The sequence below is a fragment of the Crocodylus porosus genome, unplaced genomic scaffold, assembly GCF_001723895.1.
Source record: "Crocodylus porosus isolate Cpor-Errol unplaced genomic scaffold, CroPor_comp1, whole genome shotgun sequence".
In the NCBI taxonomy this organism is placed as follows: Eukaryota; Metazoa; Chordata; order Crocodylia; family Crocodylidae; genus Crocodylus; species Crocodylus porosus.
Window position 1 is genome coordinate 147164162 of NW_017728886.1, and position 13354 is coordinate 147177515.

At 46.0% G+C, this 13354-nt stretch overlaps 1 protein-coding gene across 1 annotated transcript in view; it reads right to left on the bottom strand.

Moving 5' to 3' along the window:
* The window catches only part of DUSP22 (dual specificity phosphatase 22), a 56734-nt gene extending 44253 nt beyond the window's left edge, over positions 1-12481 (bottom strand). The window contains exons 1-2 of the mRNA XM_019542547.1: positions 12129-12481; positions 3946-3979 (exon numbers count right to left, since the gene is read on the bottom strand). Coding sequence (XP_019398092.1) covers positions 3946-3979; positions 12129-12149 — 55 coding nt within the window. The 5' untranslated portion in view covers positions 12150-12481. The remainder of the gene's footprint in view (positions 1-3945; positions 3980-12128) is intronic.
* Between the last annotated feature and the right edge of the window lie 873 nt (positions 12482-13354).

The following is a 13354-nucleotide window of genomic DNA, read 5'->3' on the forward strand; positions in this document are numbered from 1 at the left end:
ACTCCTGAGTCCTGGTCCCAAGCCCCACCACATGCTTGTGCTACAACCATTTGTAACCTGTGCCTCAGTTTGCCCAAACACCACACACATATAAAGATTTATCTCCTGTGGGCGTTCTGAATTTACTGGAGTCTAGGAATCTGTAAAGAAGTATTTTCTCTATATACAATGAATAAGCACTATTCTGGTAGAAAAGCCTGCATTCAGGAGATTAACTTAACATTCATTCCAAAGGGTGAAACCAGAACAACAATAACAGCATCCTCCAACATCCTGTTCTGCTGGATTTGCACTAATTTGCATCCCCAAGTCATGAATATCATTTTCAATAACATCTGTTTCTTTGATGGTTTCCCAGGCAATTACTAACAGGACAACTGTATTCACCTTGTAACCTTGATATACGTTCAAGTTGATATGCCACCTATTTCAAACATCATATCACTTACTAAACCCCCAACATACTGTAGCTTTATGTCCAAGACCTTCAAAAGTGATGAGTAATTTGGGCACCCAGCTTTTTGAATACCAGAAATACCAAGTCCCAGCTCTCAGAATTCCAGTCTTGTTTTGGGATGCCTCAAGCTAAGCATCCAAAAACTCCATCAGGCATTTTTGAAAGTTTTGTCCCATCTCTCTGGCCTTGCAAATGACAACAAACAAAAGACAAGCAGAAGGACACAGCCACTGACTTTCTCTTGGAATTATGACAGCAGTCAGCTGATCTTTGCCTTGCTCGAACAGTGGATTGCTTTGCAATATTGACAGCCTATCACTATTACTATTAGGAAAGTTAATAATAATCTCTCTACCTAAAGTTTACTTCTTAAGAAGAGTGTTCTACTAGCAATGGCTAGCTCTCTCCCCAGCTCCAGGCATATAGCTAACTCAAAAGATCAATTTTCTATCTGACAGAATGGTGTGACGGTAGAGAGAGAATAGGTTACATAGAGAGAGCAAGGGCCATTAAAAAAAAAAAATGAAGGGTGTGAATTTTAACTTCAGTAAATGCAGCCTTTGAAGCACTCAGTCAATCTGACTTAGATTGACATCAGCTCCTCTCCTTCCCTCTTTTACATGAAGCAGCTGAACACTTCAGCTTCAGTTTATTTTCAGCCAAAAATACTAGTGCTCACAGCATCTTCCTTAATACCACAACTTTATCAAGCTAGATGTGATCTGACATACCATTTATAGCCCATTTTGCAAGATATGGAGCAGAATGGTTATTGCCACAAGAGCTAGGAGGACCTAATCTGTGCTGAGGTGCTGACTCACTCTGCAACCATGACCAACTCCCCTTCATCTTGCTGCATGGGAGACAAAAACAGCACCATGCTGAGAAACAGATGCTGCATCCGAGTTTCACTCTCTTGGGCGTACTGTCAAAAGCTTGCCACCAGGACCGGCATGACAATGGCAACAGTTTCACATTCTGTGCACTCAGGGCAACTTGAAGGGACCACGTCCTTTGCTTTTAGAAATGCTGAAGCAATCTGGGAATATTCAAAGTGAAACACAAGGTAACATTCATAGTTTCATAGCTGGTAGGGCCAGAAGGGACATGAGCAGAAGGGTCATCTCCCTCCACTCCCACTTTATCCCTTATTCTTCTCATCATGGTATGTGGCCAGGTACAGACAGGGAGTACAGCTCAAAAGTAAACTTGTCACTGATTGTTCTCGATTTCCATCATTTTCTTCTGTTTCATGTACCCTCATCCTAACCTCACCTTTGTGCATCCTTACACGTCTCTCCCCCTACTACCCATAAAGCTGACAGTCAACTCCCCCCAATCTCCCCAGATGCTCCAGCACCATCCATAGCATCCTCAACTATTAATAACACTACAGCACCTCTTAAGTTTGACTTACAGACCAGGGCTGGTTCCTGAGATACTCTATACCAGGGGTGAGCAAAACAGAATCCCTTGGCAGGCTGAATCTAGTCCATGGGATATATCTGGCCTGCAGTGGGTACCTCGACCCTGCCTGGCCCAGGCACAGGGGCAGCTTAGGCCTGGCGGCTGTGGCTGGTCCCTCACCCCTGGGTGAGGGGCAGAGCAAGGGCAGGGATGGCGTGGTGACTGGACTCCACTTCCCAGCAGCCCCCACAGCAGCGTCTCCTTCAGGCTGCTGCTGTTAGCGTCTTCACCGCCACCAGCTACAGTGCCACTATCTGGGCACCCCGGCCTGTCTGCCCCACACCCTCTGCCGGGGGTACGGGACAGAGCACGTGGGGGAGCAGGCAGGATCTCCATGGAAACTGGCTGAGGACCTCCGTGGGCAGGATGCAACTCAGCCAGGTGGATGAGATGGGGCTGCAAGCAGTCAGGGAGTGGTGTCTGGGGACGAGATCACGGGGCAGTGACGGTGCAGAGCCAGGGCTATCACTCCCCACACATCCCTGCCCACAGAACTGGTGCCCGTTGCAAGAATATGCAAGGAGCAGATGGTTGCTCTGCCTTAGACCCTGGCCCCATACTATCACCTCTCTCCGCAATCCTGGTACCCAGCCACCATCTGCCTACCACTCCCCACCTGTCTACAACCCCATCCCATCCACCCAGCTGACCATGCCCTGGTCATGGTGATCCCAGTGGTCTCCAAGACCCTGCCTGCCCATTTCATCTGGTACCCCTTGGCAGCAGGTGTGGAACAGATGAGCCCAGGCCAGATGGAATCAATTGTCCCCCCACACCCTGGGCCAGGCCAGCACCCCTCCCAGCCCCTGACCTGCAACAGCTCACCAAAATTGGCCCTCCAGCCAAAATAATCGTCACCCCTGCTCTATAGGACATCTCTCCCCACATAGAGGAGGCAGCAAAACACTGATTTGCTGTGAAAGCAATGTGGGATCATGGAATGCTTCACAGGCAGACAGAATACACTGACCTATGCCCAGGCCACCAGATACTTTGTAGGAGAGGGGAGAAAGCAAAGAACAATATTGCAACACCAGGTAAGTGTGAAATGGAGAGGAAAAAAACTTGCCCAGGGATGTAACAGATCAGGTAAATGGAGGAATAGGAGATCCCTGACCAGCACCATACTTGTGGCTCACAACTATGACTAGCTGTAGTCAATGCTGGCTACATATCACCAAAACTATTGCAGGACCATCTGCAGGCTCATCAGACATCAAGGTCCCCATTGTGACAGGCTCAGAAAACATGTGCAATTAAAAGATGGCCGCTGCCTCAACCCACTTACACTCTAAGTTACTAGTCAACTGGAGCTACTGAGTGCTGTTTTGAAAAACAGGCCACATATTCAGATACCTAAATATAGGTTCAAAAGCCAGCTGTATGTTCTTTTTTTTTTTTTTTTAATCCTAACCTTAGTTTTCTTAAGAACCCGGGTCTGAAAGTACCAGATAAAAACCTGAATGGCACCCCTCCCCCTCCCCCTCCTCCCTTTACAAACACACACACACACACACACTCAAGAACAAGAACAGATCTAAGTCTGCAACATGGACAGTGCGGGTACTGTGATTCAGACATCCCAATACAGATCTCTCGGTTTCACAAGCAATAATAATAGGGGTCCTTAACAGGTGTCATAAATAACCCGGACAATGAAAGCAATGATCTAATGGGACAGCAAGCTACTAATGAGGAGGGCTTGAAATACTTCTTACAAAAAATCTGCATTGCCCACATACAAGCCTGGTAAGGCAGGACTGATTTACAGCATAGGCCAATATTTACGGATTCCAGATGAAGCATGTCCTTGTTAAACTGCCCGTTTTAATATTAAATATTTTTTAATATTACAGTTGTACTGTGCAGAAGACTGAGTAAACTGGTTGTCCTTTTCAGTTCCAGGAGGTGGATTCAGAAATGGATTAAGAGAGTGAAAGAAGTTGTCCAGCTGTTAGACGATACTTCAGGCCCATAACCGTTAAAAAAATCCTAAATTATAACCATAAAACTAATCTTACCTTTAAAGTTGCCAATGAACAAGCCAGGCAGAATCTGCGAGAAAGAAATATAGTATCAAACATAGATGTCTTGTGGTACCTCAATTTGGCAATGTTCAATTTGCATACAGGATGGAGCATCTATAGCAGCATACTACTAAAGCAAGCTAAAAAACCCATGTTTCTCCTTGCAGCTTTCCTCATCTGCAATATTTCAGGCAGGCAGCACTTCGAATGGTTTCCCACATGGGGCAAGGTGGTAGGAAGTGTGGATGATGAAATATTTGTTTTCATAGAGCCACCTCAAAAGTGCTTCACAAATATGAAGAGGGCCTCACAAATCCCCTGCTGTAACTATACATGTTATCCTTAATTATTCAGTGGGGAAGCACAGACAAGCATAGAATAATTTGCCTGAAGTCAGAGATCAAGTCAGAGAAAGAACTGGGGGTAAAGAGGGGAATCCAGTGGCTCTTCTAGCGTTTAAAGCAGAAGCATGCAAGTCAGACTACAGCTCTACTGTCACTCAGGCCATGCTCCACCAGTACAAGAAATCACTGTAAACAGCCGCTACTTGTGCGAGCGAGAATTGATGAAAGTCAGCCAGTTGCATTTTCCCCTCCCAGACCTATGTGCTCACAGCAGCGTTCCTATCAGCTCTTGCTGTTCTCAGTTACAGGACTTTCTTTAACTTGCAAGTTTCAAGGTTAGTGTAAGGGCCAGCTCGGAGTACACGTGCATTCAGACAGCGTAAACATTGGGCCGCTGCCCCTCCCCACTCTTTCAGAAGCCTCTTCACCTTGGAACTGCAACCAGCACACACAAAGGAAGCACACATTGAAAAAAGAAAGAAAAATGCACGCCGCAGCCCTAGACCTTACTCTCTGCCGCTTTGAAGCCACCCACCTGAAAATCTACCACTAACACCAAATCCTTTGAAACAGCTAAAAACAAGGGAGCCAGACTGTGTGCTCCATTCTCCTGCAAACACATGCAGAGCATACCACCATCAATGACAAGTCAGCAGGGACTTCCTACTGCCTTAGTAACGCCCCAATGTCATCACAACAGCATCAACAACCTCTCTAGCAAAGCTATTTAAAGGAAAAACTCCACCCGTTTTGCTCACTCCAGCAATCTGAAAGCCCTAAAAGTTATGAAATGCTTTTCAACAGGGATTAGTGTTCAAGGCTCTTCTTGACAACTGCGAGCGTGTTGAAAAGTGATGTGATTTGTGCCACTCAGAATGGTGGCCCAATGCAAGAGCCTAAACAAGTAACCCGATTTCTAACTGGCTTTGTCAGAATGGTTTCTCAAGCAAAAAGAAATCTAACCCTTATTGTTTCACTGCCAAATTGGAGAGAAATCAGAGAATCCATAATAATCAACACCTCTCCAGTCAACTTTGTGCTATATTAACATCTCTGCCATCCCGATTGCCTTAGTTGCCTAGTCATGTCACCTCTTATCCCCCCAGAGGTCTAACCCTGAAAACACTCTGGGTTTCTGGGCCCTCCGCCCACCACCTCTCTCCTGGGATCACAGGACCTTTGTGATCCCCTTAAATGACCTATGATGCTGAACACCACTTACTTGCTCTTTTTTCATTTTTCCCTTTGCCAGACTGGGATCTGAAGGACTGGGAAACAGAAGCAAATCAAAGGCCATAATTTTTTTTTTTTAATCACATAAATCTGAGCCTATGCTTAACCAAACCTAAGCAAAAGGAGACCTAACTATCAATATTTTTCATCATGATTTATTCCCTCCATCTCTGCTTTTACTACGTTAATGTTCTTTACAACAGGAAAAAAAAAAATTCCTCCCCACCTTGAGTTGTCACTTCAGACAGACAATCACTGAGAGGGAATTACTCTTCCAAGATTTCTCTTTTCCTCATGACTGATTAAATCACTCAGTTTCCGATGTCTCTCAGAGAAATGTCTCTCAGAGAAACAGATATGGAGAAGAGCCATCATCTCTGGGTGCGAGGGGAGAAGGAATACGAATACCTGCTCCCAAAGTCAATACACCTGCCGTATTACTGAGGGACCAACATTAGTTGGCAAATGCTCACAAACAGATGGAAATAGGAACAAACTTCACCTGCATGTCTGTGCTTAGAAGCTTTCCTTACATTTTTAACTACAGATAATTTTGTATTTGGAGCAACAAGCTCAGGCCACAGTGACCCTACTGTATACTAGAGCATTTTAGACCATACAGTAGTTACAGCAGTTCCCAATCTGTGGTACAGGTAGCACTAGTGGTACGTAGACAACTTGTCAGTGGTATGCATTAACAGATTTATTATAATTACTTTTTATGACAAAAATTTGTTGGTGATACTTAGGTTGAACTGAAAAATGTGCTGGTGGTACTGAAGCTTGTATCATTTTAAATTGGTGGTATGCAATCTGTCAGAGTTTGGAAACTGCTGCAGTAGTACTTATATACCCTGTGTATATTCTCAAAGGCCCGTTATAGTTTAAAGGTAGACAAGGTCACAGGGGTGTGGGGGGGGCGGACTACAATGAAAAAACTAGTTTTTCCTGGAAAGGGGATGAAAGAGGTTGACACTCCTCAAATCACCTCCCTACAGGTGGAAAATAAGATGGGTGTGGAGCTGATACTGACAGTTAGATAGAAAGTTAGGACATCCTGCAAGCAGAATGTCTGTTACCCTTCCTGTACCAACATATAGGAAAGGTGAAAGCTACTTGGAAAGAAGTGAGTCTTCTTATAATACTCAACGATATTTCAACGCTACACTGCGGGTGGGAAACTTTCAGCCATGACTTCTGACAGCCCTCAGCAACTGTAGTGTCAGACAACGAAAAAGATGGAACAAAAGCAAAGAGGAACAGATGGGTGTGCCTATGCACATAAGAGAAGACACTGGGATAGCACGGGGGAAAAAGGTGACTATATGATGAACAAGTCAACAAGCTCTTCATATCAACTGAAACATAAAGCAAATACTATTTAGTAGATGTGACCAGAGACATGTTCCTTTGCCTTGCAGTCAGCTTTCATTTCTTTCTTTGTTCATAGTAAAGTCTAATGGATAATGGTGATGGCAAGGCTTCCAATTTCCTCAGTGGACACGTGCATGCAGGCAACATTAATATCTTACGTCATGAGACTATTCCAACTTATATATATTAATACTCCACGTACATTGATTTCAGTATAATAGGTTTTGTGCAGAGATTAAGAACTGCAAGGCGCAGCAAGAACAAGCAGATCAGGATTAGTCCATTTCACTAAGAAAAGGTCACATAGGTAAAAAGGCCAGATCTTTCCCTGCTGTAAACTGGCATAGCTCCACTGATTTCTGTGGAACTATTTATATCAGTTGAAGCTATCCAGACCGATTTCCATTGCTGATGAATCATGCTCCACACCAAATACTACTTATAGAATCAAGGTTGGAAGAGACCTCGAGGGTTATCTACTTATCTATTCAATACATAGAGATGCTACTCAGCTAACCTCTTCAGAAAACCTGAGTGAATAAAGAGATCTTGAAACATACCCTGATGTCAGTTAACCATAACAGATACAGGAAGGTGCAAATCCCAGTGGAAGACTCTTCACTTAGAATACCCAGCTCATAGACAATTCTAGGTATTATCAGCCTGAGTGTCATCTCTCATCCTTTCTCTTTTTATCATCTTATTTATCATCTCATTTTTATTTCTTTAACCCATCAGGAAGAGAGACCCTCTATTACATCTATTTCGCATTCTTTATTTCAAGAGAAATTTTAAAAAAGGAACCGAAAAATACCTGCAGCCAAGTGACAAATTGGTCATTGCAGCGTGCTTGCTATCCATTTTCCCTTTTTTGTGTGTTGGATAGGAACAGTTATTGTGAATACATGCTTCCAGTGCAGTTTTCCATAATCAGGAGGTGACATGCTTGAGAAAAAAAGGTGCAGCTAATTTTACAGCAAAGGAAAAGAAGCAACAAAAGGAATAACAGGCAAAAGGGAGGACCCCTAACCTTCCTTCATCCAAACACTAATGTCCATATAAAAACAGATGGACTTATTACAAGCACGTATTACATTTCCTATAACATAGAAAAGTATAGGAGCTGATAGTGTCTTTGTCCTCATGAGAAGGGCCAGCACAAGGGCTAAACCACCAGTGGCAGTGACAGCAGCTGTGGCAGTCTCTAATGTCTTTCTTTCTGTATCAGAACCACTGGGAGCTACAACTAATCCTTCCCTGGCTTCAAGACAAAGAGATGTTCTTAACTGAAGTAATCCACCACCTAACGAGCTACTCAATTCCTTCTGTAGCCTGTATCATGTGTGGCTAAACCACAAGAGGCACTAAAGTTACAAACTAAGGTCATGCATACTGATAAACTATGCCAATCTAAAGAGGTCTGTTGGATCCAGAGTTAGCTTTGAAGATTGCCAGCCTCCCTTTTTGTCACCATGCTACAGCTGGGTCACCAGGGTAATAGAAAAGGCAAAAAGACAGCAAGACCACAACCTATCCTCAAGATCATCAGAACTGCTCTGATGTTTTGGGGACCCAATTTAAGACACCTTAAGGAAGACTGCTTCTTAAAGTGCTGAACACTGATTTTTTTGTGTATATATAATTTTAAGTTTCTGCATAGCCTTGCACAGATCGTCACAAGGACAAAGTAATTATCACACAGTAAAAATGACTATCCAACTCTAAAGAGATCCAACTAGCTATAAAAGTTAATGCCTGACAATGTGTAATGACTCTATAACTGGTTTCTATCCAGCCTTAATTTGAACGCATAGCAGGGCTCTTGGAAAGAGCCAAACTATATGGGATTTAGTACACGCCCATATTCTTCCTATGTTATGTTTTGCAACTTTGATGTTACTCTTTTATGTCATGCCACCTGGGATTTCAAACTTTGCAAGAAGCTATTAAGAATGCCTACCCAACCATGTTTCTGCTTTTTCTCTCTCCCCCACACTCCCAAAGACAGCACCTCAAGAAGCTTTTCTCATCACATCAGCATCCATAGATTCTCAGAGGAAAGGGTCATTACAGATTTCACCTTGACAGCCTTGTCCACTGGTCAGTCAGAAAATATTTATGCCCTAGAGTGCAATTTTCATAATTTTTATATTAACTGGTTTGTCCATGTTCTGAAGATGCTTCTCTTGTGAGGTGTTAAACAAAAAAAAATTGTACATGTTTCTCAAATGAGCTTCCAAAAGCCTGAGATGGTAATCAAATGTTTTCAAATATACATCCCAGAAAAGGGGCTATCTAGTGCCTTCTTTTCTTTGTAGTACACTTAACACACAGTTGAGCTGGTCACCCTAATGCATCTGTGAGATATATGTTGGCAGAAAATATTACTCTCCTGCTGATTTTTCAGTAGTACATTGTATAAATAATTTCCTGCAGCCATGCACTTACATCTGTGTTGAAAATAGAAGTGACAGCACTGAAATGATTGTAATTCTCATTTTATGACCAGCGCATAAAAAGCTAGTAAAGTCAGGGTTTAATTATACAGCGAGTAACACTAATCACAGAACAGATTCATCTTTCTTCCTCAGAGGGCCAGATCTTTTCGTCACTGACTTCACTGAACAGGTTTTGGCCTACTAATAGGTGGTATTTACTTGACACTTACATTTTCAAAGTGCTTGCTATCATTCACTAGACAGTCCTAACACCTCTCCAAAATAAAGCAGGTAGTATTCACCCCATTTCATAGATGGGGAAGAAAATATAGACGGACTAAAACCCCAATTCTGCAGCCACCGATTTCAGTAGGCACAGGATCACATGCAATTTGCCTGCAGTCATAAAGCAAAGTCAGTGGCAAAACCAGGAAATTCTGTCTCCCAGCCTAATGTTCATTCTATTAGACCACCTGCCCCTCCAAGGCTAGGCAGATATACACTATCACCCTGTGTAAATTTGTTGCAACATCTTATTAAAATTTCACCCAACAGTGGCCTCCACACATGAGAATTAGAGTTGGAATCTAAGCCTAAAGACAGAAGATTGGGACTGACTGCCCTAGGTTTTGACTTGTATCAAAGCAGGCTGGGACAATTGTTACACAGGCAGCTTGACCCTCAACTGTCCCCCACGAAGTATTTGACGAGATACTTCACCAGTACTTGAAGTGAGACACTGGGCTAACAACATGGGCAGATTTAGGATTTTGAAAAGTGGGGGAGGAGGAGCAGGCAGCGTGGTTCATCATTCCTATACAACACAACACCTTTCTCCAGGTAAAAAGAAACTAGAAGCTTTACCACTATGCTAGGGCCCTAGGGCTGTATTATTCAGTTAAATATTTGTTTTTGCTTTGATCAAACTGCATTGGAACAAGTTAAAAAACAATCTGCAGGGCTGTGAAACAGGAGCTTATCACCGGGAACAGGATGGCAGAAGGGATGTTAGGCTCACTGGTGGAACAGCAAGAGCGTTAAAAAGGAGAGAAGGTCATTAACACCTGTGGAATGAAAAGTTTAGAAGGAAACAGGTAGATTTTAGTGAGCCACCAATTCAATAGAGTGCCTCACTATTGCCTGACTAAAAATGCTGCTGTCACTTCCAGGCAGGTGGTTTTACACTTTGGGTGGAGCAGCAACCACAGGGGGGATGGGGGCAACTGCACCAGTGCAGATTTCCTGGATCCACCCGTGGGTTTGTACATTTGTAGGACCCCAAGGTAACTGGCTTTGTCCCAGGACAAACCAGTCAACTCCTCTTAGCTGGAGCCAGCCAGATTCCAACATCCTGAAACGTGCTTGCTGGGAAAAGCCCAATGGACTTATTGAAAGGGAAACATATCCTACATAACAGGGGTAGGCAATTCTTTTGGGCAGAGGGCCGCTTACTGAGTTTCGGCAAGCCATCGAGGGCCGCATGACAGGCAGCCCAGGGCAGATTAATATTAATTTTCCAAATTTTTTAGAGGCACCGCGACCCGGATAGGGTGGCCTGGCGGGCCGCATCTGGCCCCCAGGCCGCATTTTGCCCACCCCTGCTATAGGATATACCTGTTTTAAAACAAACCTGCCAGCCTACAACTGGGAAGGCCAGCCTGGCCACAAACAAGCTGCCTTCTCCAAGGGCTGTAGCAGCACCCAGCCTGCAGGCAGTGTCATAGCAAGGGGTGGGATGAGCGGGGAGACCACCCTGGATGCTGAAGCAAAGAAGTGCCAACAGGCACTACCTAGCCAGGGTGGGGTGCAGGATGTATCCGTGAGTGGCTCATTTTGGGGGGAGAGGAGGCGGGGGACAGGGGAAGGGCAGCTCCCACCGCTGTGTGCACTCCAGGATGTACGCATGGGGCAAGAGGGGGCTGCCACCGCAGACTTTTCCCCGGGTGCCAAACTTAGTTACTATGGCACTGCCTGCAGGGGCAGGGAGGGGAAAGAAGCCAAGTCTCTGGAGAATGGTTAGGGGTCGGGGGGGGGGCTGCAGGCAGGCAGGCAGGCAGGAATGACCGAGTCTTTTCCCTGGGGAAGACTTTGAGTAAGATCCATGGCTGTGAAGGCAGAAGAGGGGCTTGGGGCTGCACGAGGCATTTCCACCTTCTCATGCAAATAAAAGAGGTGAGGGAGGTCCACAGGGAGGGAAAGGAAATGGCAGGAGCCACGGGTGGGGCGGAGAACAGCTGGGCCAGCCCTGCCCCATGCCTCCGCAGCAAATGTAGTGTCCCCCCCCCCCAAGTCCTGAAGGAGGGGGAAAGCTGCCAGGCACCAGCTGAAAGCAAATCATCCTGCAGCTACGGCTGCTAGGGGGGAGGGGAGGAAACCAGCTACCGCCTCGGGCCCTTCAAACGAGCCAAATCCGACTTGAGCAGAACCCCCTTCTCCTCCCACTGCACAGCAGGGCACAGCCCTATGTGCTGCTGACCACCAAGGAAGGGAGTAGGCATCTTTTGCAGAGGGGTGGAGGGGTAGCCTGTCTTTTAAAGCAGGGTTACAAATATCATCGTCACAGAGAGAGACTGAGACAAAGACAGACACAACAAGGAAGCATCTTCTGGGGGGGGGGGGGGGCACAGCCCTAGCGGGGTTGCAATCATCATCGTCATCATCACACACACACAGGGAGGCATCTTTTGCAAGGGGGGGAGGAGTGGTTCAGCCTTCCCTTTCTAGCGGGGTTGCAATCATCACACACACACACACACACGCACGCAGAAATAACAAGAAGCAGCTTTACCTTGTTCATCCCATTCCCCATGGCTCTAAAGCAGCCTGAACCTCAGCACCGCGACTGGACTGCTCGGTGGGCTGCTGCGGGTCCCCTGTGCATGGGGAAGGGTGTGCCTCGCGTGCGTGTGTATGCGTGGGCGCGCGGGGGGGTGTAATTCGGATTGCTCTGCACTGGGGGGGGGTGGCTGATGCCCTCCCCTTCAGCCCTGCCTGGGCTATGCTGCGGCTGCCCTGTGCTAGGAAGGAGGGCTCCTGCTCAGCTGGCACTGGACAGCACAGGGATGAACTACTTAGCAGGATTCATCGCCAGGAACTCGCTCCTACCCTCCCAAGCCGCCCACTCCCACGTGGGGATTAAAGCTCAAAGCCTATGGAGCGCCTTCAGCCCAGGAGCTGGGCACGCTGGGGCTTGTAGTCCCAGCCTCCGCCGCCGCCACCCAGAGCCGTGACGGAGGGAACTACAGCTCCCAGCGTGCCACGCGGCTCAGCCCACTCCACCTGTGGAACACAGAGACACACACCCGGGCACGCTGGGCTCTGTTCGCTCTCATTCCTGGAAGGATGAGTAAGCAGTGGCTGCTGCTGGGTGGGGTGTATATGTGTGTGTCCAGACTACCGCCTATAACTAATCGAACCTATTTCTTGCTCTGTTATGCAAATCTGGGAGTTTTGTACCAAAAAAAAAAGGAAAGAAAATTAGCAACCCCCCACCCCCCCAACGAAGCCCTGCATTCGGGGCTTTTTGCCAGGAAATTACTGCTGACTCACTTTTAGGCTGGTCTCCAACAGCTTCTGAGGGACTGGGTTGCTGTGAGCTCCACCACGGCTTTCTGTGACCCTTTATGGTCTTTACTGGCATAATCCAATATCTTTGTGTTTGCAGTCTTCGGTGTGCTGATAGCTTTGGAAATACAGTGTCACAGAGTAGTGCTTTGATATACCTTGAAGAATTTGCACTGATCTGATAACCTCTTGCCTCTTCAGATGTTAACCTGCAGTACACATCTAAGAAAGGGATTTGGCCTTTGGCCTGTGTACGGATACTGGTGAGCTACAGTGAACTGGAGTTCCCTTTAGACCCCAGTCTTACAACTGGATTCACATGAGTAGAGGCATGGTGGGATGTAAGTGGGCCTTCACACAGGTTCAGTGCTGACTTCTCATGAATTGATACAGTTTGACCCATACTAGAACGTGGGTTGCGCCAAGTATGTCTTACAATGTAGGCTCCCT